This window comes from Hippocampus guttulatus, chromosome 10, assembly GCF_054856545.1.
Source record: "Hippocampus guttulatus isolate MCC_2025c chromosome 10, RoL_Hgut_1.0, whole genome shotgun sequence".
NCBI classification, from domain to species: domain Eukaryota; kingdom Metazoa; phylum Chordata; class Actinopteri; order Syngnathiformes; family Syngnathidae; genus Hippocampus; species Hippocampus guttulatus.
This window is the reverse complement of record NC_141270.1, coordinates 18,743,890-18,766,442: the sequence shown is the minus strand read 5'-3', so window position 1 is coordinate 18,766,442 and position 22,553 is coordinate 18,743,890. Positions and strand designations below refer to the sequence as shown.

The following is a 22,553-nucleotide window of genomic DNA, read 5'->3' as shown; positions in this document are numbered from 1 at the left end:
TCGAGGATCGAATTCCTGAACTGATACCTCGGCATTGTATTCGGGGCGGGGGGCAAAAAAGAAGAGGTCCAGCCAAATTGTCTTATTTCGTTTTTTTATTTACTTCGCTTTTTTTTTTAACAACAAAATGATCCTAAGATTACCGGTCGGCCTTAGTCCTTAATCGTAGGTGTCTACTTTAAAGCTTTGTGTTTCCCCAAAATGATATTTTGTTGCTTTTTTTTGTATTTTTTATTTTTAAACACAACATATCAAATACAATGAATTACATGCATTTATGCTGAAATGAATTTAAATTGACCTTCTCTAAAACGTTTCAATTCACCTGTCCAACTGTTAAATTTTGCAGATTTTTTTGGGGCAACTCACTTTTCTGCAACAAAGAGCCGAACAGCAACATTTTTTGAAATCATTATTTTTTTGATTACCTGCTATGCCCACTTCTATACCTTCCTGTGACTGTTCCAGTCTCTCTGCATCTCTGTTGCAACCCGCTGATGAAACTCTGAGAACATCATGCCTTGCAATGGCGAGATATTGTTGATTAAGTGTTTGGTGTTGTCTTTATCTATTTATCTAGTTAAATTGAAATGTGGCTTTCTTTTCTGTTTTAGGGTCCAGCGTTGTGCAATGCTGCAGTTTCCAGACTTCCATGAGAAGCTGCTGGATGCACTGTGCCAGCGGATACAGGGTAGCCTATCCACAGAACATGCCCAGGGCCTCATCCTGGACATATTATGCTGGCTGGCTGGTGTTTTTTCCAATGGACCGTGCAGGTGTGATTAATCCGTGATGTGATTTGGTCATGTTAGGGGATTACCTTCCAGACCTTCCCCGCAATAAGTGAACTGCGTGATATAGAAATACACTCTTTAGATACTGTTTGTTTCTAGGCCTGTTTTTTACAGCGTGCAGGGCACTTACTGTACTTTCTACATGACATCGGCACGCTGCTCGTGTGATCCTCATGACTTCTTTTTAGCTTACGAGAAGGAAAGGAGGGGCTGCTGGCCAAAACCAGATTGAGGCTAATGGATATTGTTGCAGTTTGTTTCTTTGAGGCCGGCCGGAGCATAGCTCACAAGTGCGCACGCTTTCTTGCCCTTTGCATCAGGTGAGTGACATTGACCATGTGTTTATTGATGAGGTTGTGGTCAGGTTGTTTCATCGTAATATTTTTCTGCTCTTGCTGAAGCAACGGAAAAGGTGATCCTGGTCAACAAGGTTTTGTCGCGAGTCTTCTGAAGGCTCTCCTGGACAATATGCCATACTTGCCTGCTGCAGCAACAGGCGGTATGTAGCAGAACAGCAGCACAATAAGACATACTGAACCATCTTCCTGTCTAATTGTATTCTATCTTTGGATTTATTCTTCCAGGCTCAGTGTTCTGGTACTTTGTGCTGCTGAACTATGTAAAGGAAGAGGACCTGGCAGGTTGTAGCACCGCCTGTGCTTCCCTACTCACGGCCATCTCAAGACAGCTGCAAGACCGACTCACCCCAATGGAGGCACTACTGCAGACCAGGTATTTTCCAGTTCATGACTACTTATTTAAGAATAATTTTTATCAGATATTAATTATCTGATATCGCAGTCACTATCACCAAAATGCAAGGTTATTATATTGCCAGTTCAGTTTCACATTTTTATTACTTTTGTAAAGTTTATATTATGGAAAATGTGGGTAATGCATCATGTCAATGGTTTTACAGCCTGAGAGCCCCTTGTTTCTTTCTCAAGACAAGCAAGTTATCAGTAACAGTGCTACCGTAACTTGGCAGAGTATTCAAGACTGTTTTTTCCAGGACAAGATACTTTCTCGATCTGTGATAGCCATCTTTTACTGTAATATCTACTGTTGGTTTCTTTCCAGATATGGATTATACAGCTCGCCTTTTGATCCAGTGCTCTTTGACCTGGAGGTCAGTGGGTCCTCCTGTAAGACTGCCTTCAATAGCAGCATTGGGGTCCAGTCAGATGAGATTGACCTGTCTGACATTCTCTCAGGTAAGAGTAATATGCATTCTTGTATAATCCGTGTAATTATACAGTACATGTTACACATGCAATTATACAAATGATACCAATTTTTGTATTTTATAAAGTTCTGACTGGAATTTTACTTTGTCAACTGTTTTGTTAAGCGCTTTGTTAGAGCTGCAGCTGTTGTGTAAGCGCTATATAAATCAGGATGTATTGTATTATATTGTAAAATATATTGCTGTCTCGTATGTAGGTGTACAATAATTTTAAAAAGAATGGACAGCAAGTCATCTGATGTATTTCTCACGTTTACAAAATTTGCACAAGAGCTGACCGATTTCTTATCCTTTGGACACACTTTAAAAAAAAATTTTTTAACCCTGTTGTGTGTGGATATAAATCAACTCCCCTCAGGGCTAAGTAAAGATGTGGTCTTAAAGATTTCATTGTTCACGTGGACGTGACCTATGAGATTTCACCTTTTATTCCTAAACGAAACTATAGGATTCTCTGTGTAATGGTGTCTTTTTTTCTGCAGGGAATGGAAAAGTAAGTAGTTGTGCTGCAGCAGAGGGAAGCTTCACAGCACTGACAGGGCTCCTAGAGGTAGAGCCTTTGCACTTCTCTTGCATCGCCACTAGTGACGGTACTCGAGTGGAGCGTGATGATGCCAGCATGTTCACTGGTGAATATGACACATGTTCATTTTCTCTGCCATTGTCTCAGGTCAACTTGCCATATGAGGTGTTTTGTCTATGTGTTTGTTCTTTCCTCAGTGAGTACATTTGGCGTTACTCCTGCGGTTGGCGGTCTGTCGACAGGAACGGTTGGCGAAGCTTCTAAAGCTCTTAGTTCTGCAGCACAAGTGGCCCTGCAATCTCTGTCTCATGCCATGGTGTCAGCCGAACAACAGTTACAGGTTCTACAGGAGAAGCAACAGCAGCTGCTCAAACTGCAGCAGCAGGTGAAAAAAACTCACTTTCAGTTCAATTTGTATTTTAATCTTGAGTCAGCATAACCTCATTTTCAGTGATGATGAAAATTTAATAAACAATGAGCACGCAATCGTAATAAAAAGTAATTTGAACGCAGGACATTGTGAAATTATAGTTTTGAATTGGGCAAAGGGACATCAACATTTTAATGTGTTGTATAATTAGTAATAATGAATTAATCATCCATATATTATCAAAGAGCAGGAGTGTCAAACTTATTTTTGCCACGAGCTACATTGTGGTTAGGGTTTGCCTTATATAGCAGGGGTGCCCAACCTTTTTTGACCAAAGATCTACTTTTCACGCAACCAAACTCCCGCGACCGCACGCGCACGCACACCCACACCCACAGCCCCGCGTAACCATACGCGCAATAATGAGCAACAGCCATATGCCATAACATGAACGAAACAGAAAAATAACGGCGATACAAATGTTTGTGAATATGTGAAATGGAAATCATTGCCTACTTTGATGGGAGACCTGATGTGGAGGCATGCGATGCACGTTTATCGCGTGCTAATTGAAGGAACATCACAATCGTAGCTCATGTGTACCATTTTAAAATGCCTCTCCCGGTTCTCCAGATTCCCATTCTTTGCCAGTGTCATTGGTGAATTTCAGATGAAACAAACTTTGAATGAGAAAAATAAATAAATATATAAACATACATCGCAACAGCCTTGATCGCAAGCTTCAATTGTAGACGACTGACTGCGAACAACTTCCGATGCAGGTCACGCGCCACCGTAGGTTGAAGGTGACCTGTTTTGTTTTGTTTGTTTTTTTAAAATACTTTTTTGTGAAAGTTAAACTGATAGGATGCTTCGTGTACATCAGGGGTCACCAACATTTTTTACAACCGAGAGCTCCTTCTTGGCTATTGGTTAATGCAAAGGGCTACCTGTTTGATACTACGCATTTTTGAAATAAATTTGCTCAAACTACCGCCATATGTTATTAACGATTAATGATAGTCATTCATTCAATATTAAACTTCATTATTTTGAGTTTTATCTACTAAAATTGATCAATCATCATTGACCTTTTCAACATTATGTTGAATCCTTCATAAGGATTGGATTAAACAAGACATAAAGCGATGATACTGTCAAATATTGAATATTCAGTTGGATTTTGATACTGCCCCAAAAAAAAAAAAAAGAAGTGTTAACACACTAAATACGAAATAATCATCAAAAACTTAACCTATTATGTCATGATTATACAGGGTCAGTGCTGGTCGTGGCATTGCCATCACTCAAATAGGCTTAATGTTGAACACCGTTACTTAGCTTGACAAAGATGATGGATGCATCAACATCTCAACAAGTGAAGGAATCATGGCCATCATGAGGGATGGGGGAAAAAGTCAACCGAGTCGATCACAAACAAATGCTCAATGCCTCGCCGGCACCATTTTGCTGTCCTCACATACTTTCCCAGGCCACATCCATGGCACTCCATCCAAACCTTTTCACAGTAGAAAGTTGAACTGCAATCAATGATATTTTCCGGTGTTGCTACTGTACCGGTAAGATGTTTCGTATAGTTTTTACACCAAATGCCCTTCCTAATGCACTTGAGTTTTTAGATTAAGCCTCTTTGGCACTAATAATTAGAAAGGTGACTTGAGTTAGGTCGCTGTGACCTTTCCTCCTCTTTAATACCAGGATCCTACATGAAGCCTATTTGGGTGGTGGCTGTGTCAGCAGTGCACTGGTATATTTATGATCTATTACGAAAGTTTCAGTGATTATTTCATATTCGGCATCTTCATACTATATTATTTAAGCCTTTAAAAAATGTGACTTAGGAGTAAATACTTTTCTTTGCATGGTAGGAATATTCTTTTTTTGGTGCAGTGTAAAATCTGACTCAATACTTAACATTAATTTCTAGGCTTTATGTCTTGTTGAAGCCTAATGCAAGTATTTAACCTGACTCACAAAAAATGTGCACAGAGCTGTAAATCAATCTGGGATGATTGATCAATATATGTGAGTGAAACTCAAAATATTGATTATTAATTATGTTTATTTCATTCTATTTAGTTTTAGATGTTTTTACTGGCGCAGTCGGGCCAGCATCGGCGAACTTTTGGTGGCCCCAGGCCACTGTGCCACTGTTCATGTCAAACCCTGAGTAAATCTTTGTGTGTCTGCTGCAAACAGAAGGCCAAGCTTGAAGCCAAACTGCATCAGACCACATCTGCAGCTGCTGCAGCCGCCTCTGGTGTGGGGCCCATCCACAATTCGGTGCCTTCCAACGCCTCCTGTGCTCCGGGTTTCTTCATTCATCCCTCTGATGTCATCCCCCCAACACCTAAGACCACACCCCTCTTCATGACACCTCCTCTCACACCTCCGAATGAGGCTGTGTCTGCAGCCTTCAGCGCAGAGCTGGCTCACCTCTTCCCTGGCTCTATGATGGACCCTGGACCAGTTAATCTCGCAGCACACAAGAATTCCCAAAAAGTCAAGCCGGTTAGTGATGCTGCAACCATTTCTTTAAAGCAAATGTTTTACTTGTTTTTCAAATGGAAGCATAGGAGTTTGATATTTAATTTGAAGGAATCATTTATTTGAATTTTGAATCTTTATTCATTTATTTATTTTCACCCCCCGCAGACTCCCATGGGCAGTGGTTTGGCTTTAGCTATTTCTCAGGCATCCCATTTTCTGCAGCCTCCTCCACACCAGTCTATCATCATAGAGCGGATGCACTCTGGTATGCCACACCCGTCACACATTTTTTTCTTTTTTTTTTTTTTTTGGTCAGTTCAGTGTGTCAAACAGAATCTCAGTTTTATTTTTTATACTGCATCTACACATTCTGTCTTGATAGCCTCTTCATAGACATTACACTGAACAGTGTTGCTCTTTTTGATGCCTTCAGTCAGTTGTATTTTAGTGGAGTAACTTAAGTCAACGCATGCCCTACATTGCACTCCAAATTATTATACCGATGTTTATTTGAATTTTAGGAATAGCCTCTTGAAATGTTTTTGTTTAGTTTTGTTACAATCCACTCAACGCATTCTGTCTTGATAGCCTCTTCATAGACATTACACTGAACATTGTTGCTCCTTTCTGATGCCTTCAGTCAGTTGTATTTTAGTGGAGTAACTTAAGTCAACGCATGCCCTACATTGCACTCCAAATTATTATACCGATGTTTATTAGAATTTTAGGAATAGCCTCTTGAAATGTTTTTGTTTAGTTATGTCACAATCCACTCTTCCAAATTATGTACAATTGTGTTTCAAGATACTTTATAGGTTGTATTTAAAATTTTTTTGAATTTGCAGCTTCAAGAGGTTCTGTTTCTTGAAATCAAAAGCTATTTAAATCCAAAACATGTTAAGGGGGAGTCAACCCAAAACATTTCTTTACAAAAATATGTTCTTTGCACTGCCACTAGTCTAAGTACGGCATTCAGAATAATATTGCATTTGTCGATTCTGAGGTAAGCAATAAAATACACCTGTCTTTGTCCATCTCATGGGGCGGCCGTTTTTCCACTTGCCGATGACTGAAAATGACGTCGCAATTGCTCAAGGGTTGGTAACAACCATTCATGGCTCAGCCTCAGTAAACAACTGAGCCGTGATTGGTCAACAAATTGAAACGAACTATATTTGTCTCAAATTTGAGTGCTGCTTGAATGTAAGCTAGTAATGTGCAGTCAACTTTGGGATATTTGGTTAAGATGGGAAGTTGTGAAACTAACCCCTGAAACGTGTGTGTAATTTCTGACTCCACTGACCGACTACTTTTTTCACTGGTACAAAATTGAGAACAGAACTTAGCAAATTGATCTTTATGCAAAACAATGCACCATCTTATGCCGCAAAAAAATCATTTTCATCATGGGCTGCTATCGGCAGAAAAGCAAATAAACTTGTGGTCGCCATCCCCCCCTAATGATCAACCTTACTGAGAATCTTAAAGCAAAGATCTATGAGGTTGGGGGGCAGTTCATATCCAAACAGCAGCTCACATCCAAACAACAGCTCTGGGAGGCTATTGTGACAGCCTGGAAAAATCAAGATGTTGCTTAAAAACTCACAAATTCAATGGATGCAGGACTTGCAAGTCTGCTACCAAATAATAGGTCCAGTGTTAAAATGTAACTTGAGCTGTTAAGATGTTTTTGATTTAAATAGCTTTTGATTTCAGTAAATACAACCCCCCAATGCTGCAAATTCAACAATATAATTGGTTTTTCTTTAACCATCCTGTTAGGTTGCTGGTCAGATTGACCCATCTGGAAAATTTAGAAGAAAAATACAATAAACCTCGCTCGGTTTTTCATTTTTATTTTTTTTAGTATTGAAAAATTGCAATGCACTATGTGATATTTTTGGATTTTTTATCGTTTAGAGTGGATTGTATTGACCGATGAAAATTGTTGTTCAGAAACGAACATAGTAGGAGTGTTAAAAAGTTACATTCTCTAACAGTTGATGACTGCAAAATTATGCTGAGTTCCATTTTCATAGACTATTTCTAAAAATCAGCGAAATACATTTGCGTAATAATTGGAGAGCGGTGTACAAGTACTCTCTTCAAAATGGCTAATAATGCACAAGAAATGCATTTGATCTTCATGACTTATTTACAAATTGGGGTCATTCGTGTCTCCATCCTTAAACTGTGTAGATCAGGGGTCTCAAACTCAGTTCCTGGAAGGTCGCTGTCCTGCATGTTTTCCAAGTCTCCCTGTTGCAACACACCTGATTCAAATGAACAGGTTCAATGTCAGGCTTCCGCAGAGCTTGCTGATGATCTGATCATTTGAATCAGCTGTGTTGCAACAGGGAGACTTGGAAAACATGCATGACAGCGGCCCTCCAGGAACTGAGTTTGAGACCCCTGGTGTAGATGTAGCGAAGTTATACCCAGTCAAGACAATTCTATCTTCCCCTCTCCTCCCAGGAGCTCGTCGCTTTGTGACGCTGGACTTTGGTCGACCCGTCCTGCTGACTGACACCCTCATCCCGACCTGTAGCGACCTGGCCTCTCTGTCCATAGACATTTGGACGCTAGGTGAGGAGGTGGATGGCCGCAGGCTGGTGGTGGCCACCGACATCAGCACTCACTCCCTCATTCTACATGACTTGCTGCCTCCGCCCGTTTGCAGGTTTATGAAGGTTTGTTGCTCTTTCTATTTTTTGATTTATTTTAGCTTTCACAAAACTTGTTTTGAGGTGAGTGAAAATGATTGCTGGAAGAACTTGTAGAATTGAATTTTCAGCATTTTCATATCATTGGGGCAGAAATGTTCCTGTTTAGAATAGTTTGTCACAGCATTGATTACTGTTGGATTTTGGTTTTGATGTTCTGGTAGGTTTTTTTTTTTTTTTGCAAGACTGTCTCAGGGATGTACATTATATCACCTCTGCAGTTATATTTTTCCCCCTTCTACAATTTTCAGATCACCGTGATTGGCCGCTATGGCAGTACCAATGCTCGTGCAAAGATTCCTTTGGGCTTTTACTATGGTCATACTTATATTCTACCCTGGGAGAGTGAGCTTAAACTGATGCACGATCCTCTGCGGGGAGAAACTGAACCTGCCACTCAGCCAGATGTGGATCAGCACCTGACCATGATGATGGCATTACAGGAAGATATCCAGTGCAGGTGAGACATGAAGTATCTAATGAAAATAAATATGGAACATGCAATGATGCAAATATGAATTTAGCCTTTTTGAGACTTTGTGGTCGATCTAATCTTTTCCTTTAAATCACACTCCCTTTTGTTGAAATGTTTGAGCAAGATACTGAACCCCCAGTTATCCTCAGTAAGGGAATGAGGAAACTGTTAAAGCGCTTTGAGTACATAAGGTAGAAAAGAGCTATACAAAGAAAAGTTCATTTACCATTGCACTGCGATTCATTCACATTTTTTTTCAGATTCTTGATTGTATTTCTCACTACACACACCAATAAGAATAAGGAACTGATTAATTGCACTCCCATTAATTTCAATGGCAAATCTCTGGTTAGCAAACATTTCAGTTTGTGAGCAGAGCCCTCAAAGGAAATACATTGATGAACTGAGGTTCCAATGTATGGGATGGAGTGAGAATTATATCAGACTTTGAATTTCATATGAATACACCTGAGAGAGTTTTTCATATCATTATAGGTACAATCTTGCGTGCCATCGGTTGGAAACCCTTCTACAGAATATCGACCTGCCACCCCTCAACAGCGCCAACAATGCCCAATACTTCTTACGTAAACCAGACAAGGTGGTAGAGGAGGACCAACGTGTTTTTTCAGCCTACCAAGATTGCATCCAGCTTCAGTTGCAGCTCAATCTGGCTCACCATGCTGTCCAGAGGTTACGAGTGTCACTTGGTGCCAGTCGAAAGTCCATCCCCACGGCCAGGCCGAATGAGGCTCAAGATCTGGTCCACAACTCCTCTACAGAGCAGCTGAGAAATATCATCCATTACCTTCTGGACACATTGCTTAGCCTGCTGCATTCTAACAATGGTGAGGAATGCTCTGTTTTGGATACCAGGGTTACACTCTCCTCATTAATATTGACTATGTTTACATGTAGTCAATCACCCTTTCAAAACCTGAATATTGGCAATATTTGAGTTTTCAAAGGCCAAGTAAAGATTAAAAAAAAGGAATATGCTCATATTCGGGTTTTTGAAAAAAAAGCCTAGGTTACTCCTTTTCTAGCCATGTCATTTAAACATGTATCGGAATACCTCCATTCAAAGGGACATTGGTTTGTGTTCTGCGCATGCTCTATCCGCAAGGATTCTTGGTCTATTAGGGAGAGGAAGTGCTTATATGTACGGCGATGCCGCTTACATGCCGTAGCAAGTAAGGACATTTTAAGGTCATTGATTTCTCTGCAGGATATTAGATTAGGTGAGATTAGATTGGGATATTTCGAGACACGACATTTACATGGAGTCAATCCTTTCAAAGCCCAATATTGTCAGTATTCTGGTTTTGAAAGGCCACATAAATGCACGCAAAAACCCTAATAAGGCCCTTAGCCTACCCATTTTCTCATCTGAATATTTGGTCATATAAACGTGATTGGTTTGAGTTCTGCACATGATCTGCCCGAGGAATCTTGGTCTTTGGAGTACACACAGTATTTATATGTGTGGCATATTGCTATACAGTATTCAGTGATAATTTTACAGTTTGAGCTCTGCGAGTCTCAGGGACTCGCTGATCAGAAAAGTATGAGTCCCATTATGCATTTAGAGTCCCAAATTTCAAATTCTGAATTGGTCTACTTATTCAATTGCATATGATCATAACACAAACAACAACAATATACATTGATTGATAATAGGTTTATTTCTTGTAAACAAATGCTACAAACATTTTAATAATTCAGGCATACAAGATTTGCTGAGAAATAGGTTTTTATTTCATCCCATGGTTCAGTCTTTGAGTTCATAAATTGTCCTCTCTTTACTCTGCTTCCAATGATGCAGGGCTTTCTCAAAGTCAACTTATCATCGCAAAAACTATCCAACTTTAGCTGCTTCCTCTGTGATATCTCTGCAATAAACTTTCGCAACACTTGTTTTAACGTTGCATAACTTGGCAATCGTCTGCTTCCCGCGAGGTGAAGGCCGATCTCACCAATCTCGTCACGCGAGATTACTTAACGCGAGATCAAAACAACAATGGCGGCGATGGTCAAACTGAGATCGTTGCTGGAAAAAAAAAGATTTACCGTAGTTTTTTTGTTGTTGTTTTGATTGAGAAATTTCCTGAGCAATTTTTTCAAAATTTCTGGTTCAGTTAGCAGTTTGTTATTGTGCAATTGGCATTTTGTGACATTTCTGAGGGCAAGGGAAACCCAGCTATGGATTTGCATAATTCATTTATCTTGCTTTTTTTTTTTTTTTTACACATCTGTATATTCAGGACACTCTGTGCCATCAGTGCTCCAGAGTACCTTCCACGCACAGGCCTGCGAGGAGCTCTTCAAACACCTTTGCCTCAGTGGGACACCGAAAATCCGTCTTCATGCTGGCCTGCTTTTGGTACAGCTGTGTGGAGGTGAACGCTGGTGGGGACAGTTCCTCTCTAACGTCTTGCAGGAGCTGTACAACTCCGAACAGCTGCTCATTTTCCCCCAGGACAGGTAAAGTGCCCTTTACCACATTACAAAAAGGGGCCACGTATTTTTAATACACAGTCAAACCTCGGTTTTCGAACGTCTTGGTTCTCGGCCAATTCGGTTTTCGACCAAAAATTTCGAGTTTTTTATGCCTCGAATGCCGAACAAATTTTGGTTCTCGAACAAACTGAGCGCACTTGAATGCACCATTTAACTCCTCTCACCTTCCTTACACGAGGAAGTGACACTTCCTCGTGTTGCTTTCCATTGTGAGCAGATGTGTTCAATAAACATTTTTATTTTAAAAAGAGCGTGGTTTCGGTTTTCAAACAATTTCGGTTTTCAAACAGCCTTCTGGAACGGATTATGGACGAAAACCAAGGTTTGACTGTATTTAGAATGATTCAAGAAAGTGATCACATGTAACATGCAATATGGTATATAGTAGTGGGAGTCCATCTCTCCAATAAAAGCCAATTTGATCATGTATCTCGATACAGTGAGTGTGACACGATTCAACTACGGTAGTGGAAGGATTCGATATAGTACAGCTCAGTTCAAGAGGGTAGGATGCAATGAATTTACTGTCATTTTACAATACAAATGAACCTTTCAGTACTGTAATTGTAGCAATTCCTTCAAAGACATTTATGAAAGACCAGTGAACAAATGTATGTGTAGCTTTTGGCTTGTTTATTAACATGTAACACCAAAAGCTCTCCAACACATAAACCATTCAGATTGATTAAAATCCAAGAAAAAACAAATCATTAGCAACATCCAACCCATTTATACCGAGTCACAACATTTTGATGGAGCCATTGTCTGGTATGAGCAATCTTGAGACAGATTCGCTAGTTTATGTATCGATGCAATCGCATCTTTCCAATCAAAACCGATATAATGATTCAAATTGGTTTGCGTGACACCCCGAGTATATACCTTGTTTATAACTTAGTAAAACAAATGTGACAAACAAAATGTATATCTTATAATTGAAAACTGAATATCATATCATTTGAGCGGCCGCATTCCTTGTCACCTTGCAAACAGTCTTGTTTTAATGTCAGAGTTTTTCCTGGACAAAGTTAAAGAAATGACTCGGCACACAGGGAAAATTGTCTTCAATATCGACGAGAGCAGATCTCTGAGCGCGAACGACGGTTTAGTTGCTCCGTGATCACACTCAGAGCACCCCCCCCCCCCCCCTCCCCGCGAGTTCGATCTTTTATTGTAACATATGCAAAATACAAGAAAAACACTGCCCCGATATTTGCATACCGCACCCCCGGTCCGACCCCTCGGTAGTGATTGGTTACCTTGGTTTAAGCTTTGAACCACCGGTACGTTGGCGCCTTTCTGTCTGGTCTACACTGAATGAACATGTTGCAGATTTTGCGGACGACAAATGTCGCCTGGGCGCGACGGGTGTTCTCAAATCGTCTTTTGTTGTTCAACCGCTGTTCCTAAATTATTCATTCCCCCTTTGTGACCGAGTCTAGCCCTCTCTCCTCTGATCGCCCACCTGCATTGACGTGCTAATTGTGGACTTCAACAGCCCTCCAGCCAGGTGGCCGGTGGCTTTGTGCACAGGCATTTGGGGGTGCTGGATACGCACCCAAACGTTTAGACGTGCCCAAATTAAATGAAACTTTAAACATGATACAATTTTGCTCATAGATTCCTCTAACATGTTATCATAACTTTTCTGAATCTTTTTATCACAGAGTGTTTATGCTTCTCTCCTGCCTTGGCCAAAGATCCTTGAGCAACAGTGGCGTGTTAGAGGGTCTACTTAACCTCCTGGACAGCCTGCTGTCTCCTCTGCAGCAACCACAAGCTGCTCTACAGCAAAGGACTGAAGGTCGTGGTACAGAATGACACAGGGCTTAGCAAGGATCATCTGTTGATTTGCACATCTTGCGATGTGAAACATAAGAGATATTGACTTTGAATCAATCTGACTGTCTTGTGTTCTGCAGGTGTTTTGGATATCCCGATGATCAGCTGGGTGGTGATGCTTGTTTCTAGACTATTGGACTATGTCACAAGTTTAGAAGATGAAGCTTCAGGTGGGAAGAAACACTTTGGAGGGAAAGAGAGGGAGAGAACGTTTACAGGTACTTGAGCATTTTGATTTCATACTTGAGTGATTCCACAAGTCACAAGTGTCAGTAGAGCCGCAGCACCTTGACGGACGGCGGCTTTGAGATAGCGACGGGTTACAGGTAGTCTTACTGGGCGACGTTTCACTCAGTATTTCCTACTTGCTCCATTGTCCTGACAGCAGAAACAGAAAATATGTGAATTCGAAAAACCCTCATTAGGAATTCAGCTCTCTGAAAATACCATGTTTGACTTTTCATGCTGCTTTTAGCTAGCGCTATGCTCCTGGGCTAGTCAACCTGACTGTGGCGGGGCCATGGGTGTTGCCATGGCCTTTGGCTTCTCTCCAACCCATCAGCAGCTCATTAGTCAACCAGCTGTATTCGATCATCTTGATTTACTTTGCAATGAAAGTAACTTAGATATCAACATCCAAGTGAGATCCTAAATTTGTGTTTTGACGTTTGCGACTGAGTCGTTCTTTTGCGGTAAACAATGACAATCGATTTGCAGCTTGGAGAGAGAGATGGTCGTGTTTAAAAAAAAAAAAAATATCATAATAAAATTCCCCAGCCAATTCGGTATATCCATCCATCCATCCATCATCCACCGCCTATCCGGGGCCGGGTCGCGGGGGCAACAGCTTTAGCAGGGAAGCCCAGACTTCCCTCTCCCTAGCTACTTCTTCCAGCTCTCCCCGGGGGATCCCGAGACGTTCCCAGGCCAGCTGGGTGACATAGTCTCTCCAGCGTGTCCTGGGTCTTCCTCGGGGTGTCCTCCCGGTGGGACATGCCCGGAACACCTCACCAGGGAGGCGCTCAGGAGGCATCCGAATCAGATGCCCAAGCCACCTCATCTGGCTCCTCTCGATGTGGAGGAGAAGCGGCTCGACTCTGAGCCCCTCCCGGATGACCGAGTTTCTCACCTTATCTCTAAGGGAGAGCCCGGACACCCTGCGGAGAAAACTCATTTCGGCCGCTTGTAACCGGGATCTCGTTCTTTCGGTCACGACCCATAGCTCGTGACCATAGATGAGGGTTGGAACGTAGATCGACCGGTAAATTGAGAGCTTCGCCCTTTGGCTCAGCTCCTTCTTCACCACGACAGACCGACCGATCCGCCTGTCGATCTCTCGCTCCCTCCTGCCCCCACTCGTGAACAAGACCCCAAGATACTTGAACTCCTCCACTTGGGGCAAGATCTCCTCCCCGACCCGGAGGGGGCACTCCACCCTTTTCCGACTGAGGACCATGGTTTCAGATTTGGAGGTGCTGATCTTCATCCCAGCCGCTTCACACTCAGCTGCGAAACGCTCCAGTGAGAGTTGGAGAGCCCTGTTTGAAGGAGCCAACAGCACCACATCATCTGCAAAAAGCAGGGATGCAATACTGAAGCCCCCAAAACGGACCCCCTCAACGCTTCGGCTGCGCCTAGAAATTCTGTCCATAAAGGTTATGAACAGAATCGGCGACAAAGGGCAGCCTTGGCGGAGTCCTACCCCCACTGGAAACGATTCCGACTTACTGCCGGCAATGCGAACCAAACTCTGACATCGGTGGTATAGTGACCGAACCGCCCGTATCAGGGGGTTCGGTACCCCATACCCACGAAGCACCCCCCACAGAACTCCCCGAGGGACACGGTCAAACGCCTTCTCCAAGTCCACAAAACACATGTAGACTGGTTGGGCGAATTCCCACATACCCTCGAGGACCCTGCTAAGGGTGTAGAGCTGGTCCACTGTTCCACGGCCGGGACGAAAACCACACTGCTCCTCCTCAATCTGAGGCTCGACTTCCTGACTGACCCTCCTCTCCAGCACCCCTGAATAGACTTCTATACCACATCGGTGGTATAGTGACCGAACCGCCCGTATCAGGGGGTTCGGTACCCCATACCCACGAAGCACCCCCCACAGAACTCCCCGAGGGACACGGTCAAACGCCTTCTCCAAGTCCACAAAACACATGTAGACTGGTTGGGCGAATTCCCACATACCCTCGAGGACCCTGCTAAGGGTGTAGAGCTGGTCCACTGTTCCACGGCCGGGACGAAAACCACACTGCTCCTCCTCAATCTGAGGCTCGACTTCCTGACTGACCCTCCTCTCCAGCACCCCTGAATAGACCTTACCAGGGAGGCTGAGGAGTGTGATCCCTCTGTAGTTGGAACACACCCTCCGGTCCCCCTTTTTAAAAAGAGGGACTACCACCCCGGTCTGCCAATCCAGAGGCACTCTCCCTGTTGACCACGCGATGTTGCAGAGGCGTGTCAACCAGGACAGCCCCACAACATCCAGAGCCTTGAGGAACTCCGGGCGGATCTCATCCACCCCTGGGGCCTTGCCACCGAGGAGCTTTTTAACCACCTCAGAGTCCCCAGGCTCTGCTTCCTCTAAGGAAGGCGTGTTGGTGGAGTTGAGGAGGTCTTCGAAGTACTCTGCCCACCGGTTCACAACGTCCCGAGTCGAAGTCAGCAGCGCCCCATGCCCACTGTACACAGTGTTAGTGGTGCACTGCTTCCCCCTCCTGAGACGTCGGATGGTGGACCAGAATTTCCTCGAAGCCGTCCGGAAGTCGGCTTCCATGGCCTCACCGAACTCTTCCCACGCTCTGGTTTTTGCCTCGGCGACCACCGAAGCTGCGTTCCGCTTGGCCAGTCGATACCCGTCAGCTGCCTCTGGGGTCCCACAGGCCATAAAGGCTCGATAGGACTCCTTCTTCAGCTTGACGGCATCCCTTACTGCTGGTGTCCACCAGCGAGTACGGGGGTTGCCGCCACGACAGGCACCAACCACCTTACGGCCACAACTCAGATTGGCCGCCTCAACAATAGAGGCACGGAACATGGTCCACTCGGGCTCAATGTCCCCCCCCCCCCCCGGAACATGGGAAAAGCTCTGTCGGAGGTGGGAGTTGAAACTCCTTCTGACAGGGGATTCCGCCAGACGCTCCCAACAAACCCTCACAATACGTTTGGGTCTGCCAGGACGGACCGGCATCTTCCCCCACCATCGGAGCCTACTCACCACCAGGTGGTGATCAGTTGACAGCTCCGCCCCTCTCTTCACCCGAGTGTCCAGAACATGCGGCCGCAAATCCGATGATACAACTACAAAGTCGATCATCGAACTGCGGCCTAGGGTGTCCTGGTGCCAAGTGCACATATGGACACCCTTATGTTTGAACAAGGTGTTCGTTATGCACAATCCGTGGCGAGCACAGAAGTCCAATAACAAAACACCACTCGAGTTCTGATCGGGGGGGCCGTTCCTCCCAATCACGCCCCTCCAGGTCTCACTGTCATTGCCCACGTGAGCATTGAAGTCCCCCAGCAGAACAAGGGAGTCCCCAGCAGGAGTGCTCTCCAGCACACCCTCCAAGGACTCCAAAAAGGGTGGGTATGCTGAGCTGCTGTTTGGTGCATATGCACAAACAACAGTCAGGACCCGTCCACCCACCCAAAGGCGGAGGGAGGCAACCCTCTCGTCTACCGGTGTGAACCCCAATGTACAGGCACTGAGCCGGGGGGCAATGAGTATGCCCACACCTGCTCTGCGCCTCTCACCGTGAGCAACTCCAGAGTGGAAGAGAGTCCAACCCCTCTCGAGAGAACTGGTACCAGAACCCAGGCTGTGTGTGGAGGCAAGTCCGACTATATCCAGTCGGAAATTCTCTGCCTCACACACCAGCTCGGGCTCCTTCCCTGCCAGAGAGGTGACATTCCATGTCCCAAGAGCTAGCTTCTGCAGCCGAGGATCGGACCGCCAGGGTCCCCGCCTTTGACTGTCGCCCAGCTCACATTGCACCCGACCCCTTTGGCCCCTCTCATGGGTGGTGAGCCCATGGGAAGGGGGACCCACGTTGCCTCTTCGGGCTGTGCCCGGCCGGGCCCCATGGGTGTAGGCCCGGCCACCAGGCGCTTGCCAACGAGCCCCACCTCCAGGCCTGGCTCCAGAGGGGGGCCCCGGTGACCCGCGTCCGGGCAAGGGAAACCTTGGTCCATATATTTTTCTCATCATAAGGGTCTTGGAGCCGTGCTTTGTCTGGCCCCTCACCTAGAACCTGTTTGCCATGGGTGACCCTGCCAGGGGCATAAAGCCCCAGACAACTTAGCTCCTAGGATCATTGGGACACACAAACCCCTCCACCACGGTAAGGTGACGACTCACGGAGGGGCAATTCGGTATAGTATTTGCTAAAGCTATGATGGACAGTCCCTCCCACCCCCTCCAGCCCGCCCTGACAGCACTAGGTAGCTCCTTCAGCCAGAGACTGTTACACCTGCGCTGCAAGAAGGAGAGATACCGCCGCTCGTTCCTACCGACTGCTGTCAGGCTGCTGAATAAAAAAAAAATAAAATATGTGAAAAACCAGTAACAATTGTAAATAGCACAGCCACCTTATACCAGTTGCATATATGCTTTTATTTATATATATACTGTATATATATATATAGAATACACAGCTCAGAAGAGAGCTGTACACAGCTCTCTTCTGAAACATTTATTTTTGTGCATGCAAACACTTTTTTTCCCCTTCTTTCTACCCACCAATTTTGCTGCTGTAGACGGTAAAATTTCCCAGTGTGGGACAAATAAAGGATATCTTAACATTAAGGCAATCTGTTTAAATGTACAAAATATAAGCTACAATTGTAGAAAAGAACATTTCTCGAAAGCTTGGGAGTTTAATCTATTCGTACACGTTGTGATGAATTGATTCATTCTACAGCAGATGAAAAAAATCCTGGAAAATAACTTCAAGAAAAGAGTGGAAGCCCTGACTTAAGATAATTATTTTTTTCAGGTATTCAGTGGAGCTTTATCAACAACAGCCTTCAGTCTCAGAACACCAGCCGATCAGCTAAAGGCAGCAGTAGCCTCGACAGACTTTACTCCCGCAAGATTCGGAAGCAACTTGTCCATCACAAGCAGGTACACGTATCTCATTGGTTTACCACTTATCCTACAGAGTTCTTTTTTTTTTTTTTTTTTTGTAAATTACAAATTGTGAATTAATCATCTGTGAATGTCACGTCATTTGCCTCTCCAAACAGCCCTTCTTTCTCTTACACACGTAAATTAAAGTTAACTGCTTAACCCTCTTATTCAAGAGTCATTATTTATTGAAAAATATTCATGAAAATATTTTTTTTGCATTGGAACAAATGCATTATTGTGGGTTTTCAGAAGGGGAATATCCTTCAGGGCTGATATTCATTGTGCCCCTTTACTTCTAGCAGTTAAATCTATTGAAAGCAAAACAAAAAGCTTTAGTCGAGCAAATTGAGAAGGAGAAAATCCAAAGCAACAAGGGCTCCTCCTACAAACTCTTAGTGGAGCAGGCCAAGCTCAAGCAAGCCACATCCAAGGTAGGTTCTGCTTTTATATTCTAGATTATCCTCTTTTGAAAGACGTTAAATAAAAGGGAAAAAGATGATTTTGCAATGTTTTCCTGATATTGTTTAAATACAGATTGATGATTTTGATTTGAATGGTGAATCCAAAATGGGGATTGCTTTTAGAAAATTCTGTTATCTCCTACAAAACATATATTGATGTCCAAACTCTCTGGCTTTCCCAGCACTTTAAAGACTTAATCCGTCTTCGGCGGACGGCTGAATGGCCACGCTCCACGTTAGACACGGAGTCTGCAACAGCCAAAGAAGCACCAGAAGTTGAGCCCCTGCCCTTTACATTGTCGCATGAGCGCTGCATCTCAGTGGTGCAGAAGCTAGCCCTTTTCCTCCTATCTATGGACTTCACCTGTCATGCTGACCTGCTACTTTTTGTCTGCAAGGTAGTGTCTTAAATTTGAGATTCATTCAAGATTCATTTTTTGTTAATTAGCACAAATCATATCATCATGTTTAATGAATTAGGTTTAATGAATAAAAATAAAACGATTTGAAGAAGATCATTACGTTGATTTACTCATTTTGTAATTCCCAAATCCTCTTAATGAATACACTTATCACCATTTCAGGTCCTGGCTAGGATAGCAAATGCCACCAGACCAACAATTTACCTCTCTGAGGTGGTGTCTGAGAACCAGTTAGAGCGCTTACTCCTTCTGCTCGTGGGGACGGACTTCAATCGAGGGGATATCTCCTGGGGAGGTGCCTGGGCTCAGTATTCTCTCACCTGTATGTTACAAGACATCCTGGCAGGTATGCTGTTTAGTGGGCTTTGTTTGCAAATTTAGACATGGGGCTCTATTTTTGTACCGAGCGCAAGTCTGGCACAAAGCGCAATCTAACTGCGGATGCGTGGAGTTGTCTTTGTTTTGATATTTTTCTTGACTTGGCAAACGTAGAATTAGGTGGAACGCGGCGGTAGCATCTTGGTGTGTGGGATGGAAGTAGTCTTATCCTGGCCAATCCTTGTGATATCACTCATTTTCATCAAAATCAGGGCATTACGAGTGTACTACGCCATGCTTGACATTGCGGAAACAAATAAACTCGCTGGGCTCCGTGCATGACATTGGCAGGTACACATACTATAGTGTGTAGCGACGCCACTCGAGCGAAGCGCGACTCAGCAGTTGATAGTCCGCTGCTCTCTGCTGTGCATCCGTCAGCGCGAACATGTACGCACGCGCACGTCTCTTGGCTTCAACCAATCAGCGTCAACGCAACGGACGTTACACATCAAAGAGCTTTGATCTACGACACGACGCCACTCGAGCGAAGCGCGACTCAGCAGTTGATAGTCCGCTGCTCTCTGCTGTGCGTGCGTTAGCACGAACATGTACGCACGCGCGCGTCTCTTGGCTTCAACCAATCAGCGTCGACGCAACGGACGTTACACATCAAAGAGCTTTGATCCACGACACCAGCTAAGCTAGCCTAGCCGAGACAACAGCTAAGCCAGTACAGCAGACATGACGCTAGAGGTCGGATGGACACACTCTCATTGGTAATATGTGTGGTTTTCCTTTTTTCTCTGTCCAAATATATATTTTTATCCTACAATAGTAGTCTTGTCCACGGCGTCTTTTTTCGGTCACACTGCAAGTGTGATTACAAAGAGACGAAAATCTCTTAAGTCTACCGTCCACGTGACAATGGGCAATTGGAGTCTGCCTTGTCCCCCTGATCATATGTCTGTGTGACCCTCAGCACCTCCTCAGTAGTGCCAGGGGTGCGAATAATTTTCTTTTTTTTTTTTTTTTTAGATGTAATTTATTTCTACAATGTTTCTGCCATTCTACCAAAATAGGGCTCTTAGTGTGCATGCACACACAAAAAATGTGACAGAGGGGATATTGAACCAAAAAAAGAATAAACATGCCTTTTGTTGTGATCACTGAAAATTGTTCACAAATAGCCAGGATAATAGAATACGTCACTAAATAAGGCACTGTGTGAGAGAGGTCATGCACAACAATGTTCATGTAAGAGATTCAAAGTCTTGGAGGAGTCGTTTTTTATGTCCTTGCAACACACTGCCTATAAGAAAAACCAGATCGGAAACACATGGTCATTTGGAATAATAATGAACATTATTTCAGGTGAACTGCTGTCTCCTGGTTCTATGGATGTCATGGATGAAGTGACTGTTGTTGAGGAGGCCGGGGCTTCGTCCTCATCAGTTGGGGTTGATCAAGATGACCCCTTGCCTCAGCCTACGCCGATCCCCTTGGTAGAGAGCATTGATGAGACCCTCGTGCCTGATATGATTGCAGGTGCTACCTGGACCCTCACAGTGTGTGGGATGGCCCATCAATTACCAACATTTCACATACTACCACTGATGCTTGAGATGCGGGCATATAAACAATCAAACATTTAGTTCAATGTATTTTTTCTTCTATCAAGACCGTAAAACTATTTTCTCACTCAGTATTCAAAATCACTTCGCTGAGTAGTGTTGTGTTAAAAGCTGCTTTCATTATCCAAAGGTGCTCCACCTGTGTCGTCTTTGGAAAAAGAAAAAGACATGGACTTTGACTTGTTACAAGACCTGATGGATGTTGATATTGATCCTTTAGATATTGACTTGGAAAAAGATCCGCTTGCTGCAAAAGTGTTTAAGGTATGTTTTTTTCTGAAACATCTTCCGTTTCATGTTTTCTCTTATTCCCCTCCCTAAACAATATTTTATGTTAACATTCAACATGTGTCTTTCTGTGTAAACATCTGAAATGAAAATCCATCCATCCATACATCCATTTTCTAATCCACTTATCCTCATGAGGGTCGCGGGTACCCTGAAGTGGTTGCCAGCCAATCGCAAGGCACACATAGACAAACAAACATTCACTCTCACGATCATACCTAGGAACAATTTAGTGTTCCATTAACCTGCCATGCAGGTTTTTTTGGAATGTGGGAGAAAACCGGAGTACGCAGAGATCCCACGCAAGCACGGGGAAGATGCTAACTCCACACAGGAAGGCCGGAACCGGATTAGAACACTGCACTGCTGCACTGTGAGGCGGACATACGAACCAGTTTCCACCTTGCAATGATTGAAAATCACTAAATGAAAAATATGCTTCAGACGTTCAACAGAACTTGGAATTCAAGCTATTGTGCATGACATTCCAGAAGTGTCAGCAAATGTAAAAAAAAAGGTGTTAGACCTCTGTTCAATGAGCAATAATAGATCATAATGCATGAATGATGTATCTTTTTTTTTTGGCTCTTTCATTGTTTTGTGATACCACTACAGAAGGCAACCAAACATTTCTCAGAGGCATTGTGATAACCACACAGCAGGAATTTGAACTTTTCCTTGACATGAGAAAGATGTCCTGTTGCTCTTTTAAATGGAAGCAACATACTACTCATAAATTATCAGTGAATTGGTTCCCTGCAAACACTCAACATTCACTAAGAGCTTTTTTTCCCCTTTTTATCCTTGTGTGTCTCATCCTTTTCCTATTTGTCTTTTTGCAGCCAATAAGCAGCACGTGGTATGACTATTGGGGTTCTGATTATGGCACGTATGGTTACACGCCATACATTGGAGGGGTTGGCATTCCAGTGTCCAAACCACCAGTTGCTGTTGAAAAGCCGGGGTCACAAGGGCTCTCGGTCTCAGTTTCACAAGGTGAGGATTTTTTTTTCTTCTGTTAATGTTTGTGTTTTTGATATCTTGGTATCAGTTATTTTGACCCACTCTGCCTGTTTGTCTTCAGCACTGGATGCTCGATTAGAGGTGGGCTTGGAGCAGCAGGCTGAACTGATGCTAAAAATGATGGCAACTTTACAGGCCGACTCGATTCTTCAGGCTCTCACATCAAGCTCCTCCACAGGTAAGCAGAGTGACAAATTAAGAACAGTGTGGCAAATACACAACGAGAGTGCCCAGAGAACATGACTCCTTACTTTAAG

General features: G+C 43.8%; 1 protein-coding gene across 3 annotated transcripts in view; it reads left to right on the top strand.

Moving 5' to 3' along the window:
* Nucleotides 1-22,553, top strand: part of birc6 (baculoviral IAP repeat containing 6) — a 96,457-nt gene that overhangs the window by 20,395 nt on the left and 53,509 nt on the right. The window contains exons 18-40 of one of the 3 annotated variants that reach the window (XM_086122514.1): nucleotides 615-776; nucleotides 983-1,114; nucleotides 1,196-1,293; nucleotides 1,379-1,526; nucleotides 1,875-2,008; nucleotides 2,523-2,669; nucleotides 2,761-2,948; nucleotides 5,154-5,465; nucleotides 5,610-5,709; nucleotides 7,920-8,134; nucleotides 8,419-8,627; nucleotides 9,138-9,490; nucleotides 10,907-11,126; nucleotides 12,830-12,966; nucleotides 13,085-13,222; nucleotides 18,017-18,144; nucleotides 18,450-18,581; nucleotides 18,794-19,009; nucleotides 19,196-19,379; nucleotides 20,726-20,899; nucleotides 21,116-21,249; nucleotides 22,116-22,269; nucleotides 22,358-22,474. In XM_086122514.1, coding sequence (XP_085978640.1) covers nucleotides 615-776; nucleotides 983-1,114; nucleotides 1,196-1,293; nucleotides 1,379-1,526; nucleotides 1,875-2,008; nucleotides 2,523-2,669; nucleotides 2,761-2,948; nucleotides 5,154-5,465; nucleotides 5,610-5,709; nucleotides 7,920-8,134; nucleotides 8,419-8,627; nucleotides 9,138-9,490; nucleotides 10,907-11,126; nucleotides 12,830-12,966; nucleotides 13,085-13,222; nucleotides 18,017-18,144; nucleotides 18,450-18,581; nucleotides 18,794-19,009; nucleotides 19,196-19,379; nucleotides 20,726-20,899; nucleotides 21,116-21,249; nucleotides 22,116-22,269; nucleotides 22,358-22,474 — 3,932 coding nt within the window. Of the gene's footprint in view, nucleotides 1-614; nucleotides 777-982; nucleotides 1,115-1,195; nucleotides 1,294-1,378; nucleotides 1,527-1,874; nucleotides 2,009-2,522; nucleotides 2,670-2,760; nucleotides 2,949-5,153; nucleotides 5,466-5,609; nucleotides 5,710-7,919; nucleotides 8,135-8,418; nucleotides 8,628-9,137; nucleotides 9,491-10,906; nucleotides 11,127-12,829; nucleotides 12,973-13,084; nucleotides 13,223-18,016; nucleotides 18,145-18,449; nucleotides 18,582-18,793; nucleotides 19,010-19,195; nucleotides 19,380-20,725; nucleotides 20,900-21,115; nucleotides 21,250-22,115; nucleotides 22,270-22,357; nucleotides 22,475-22,553 lie in introns of all 3 variants that reach the window. The other 2 variants (XM_086122513.1, XM_086122512.1) reach the window with 2 other exon arrangements.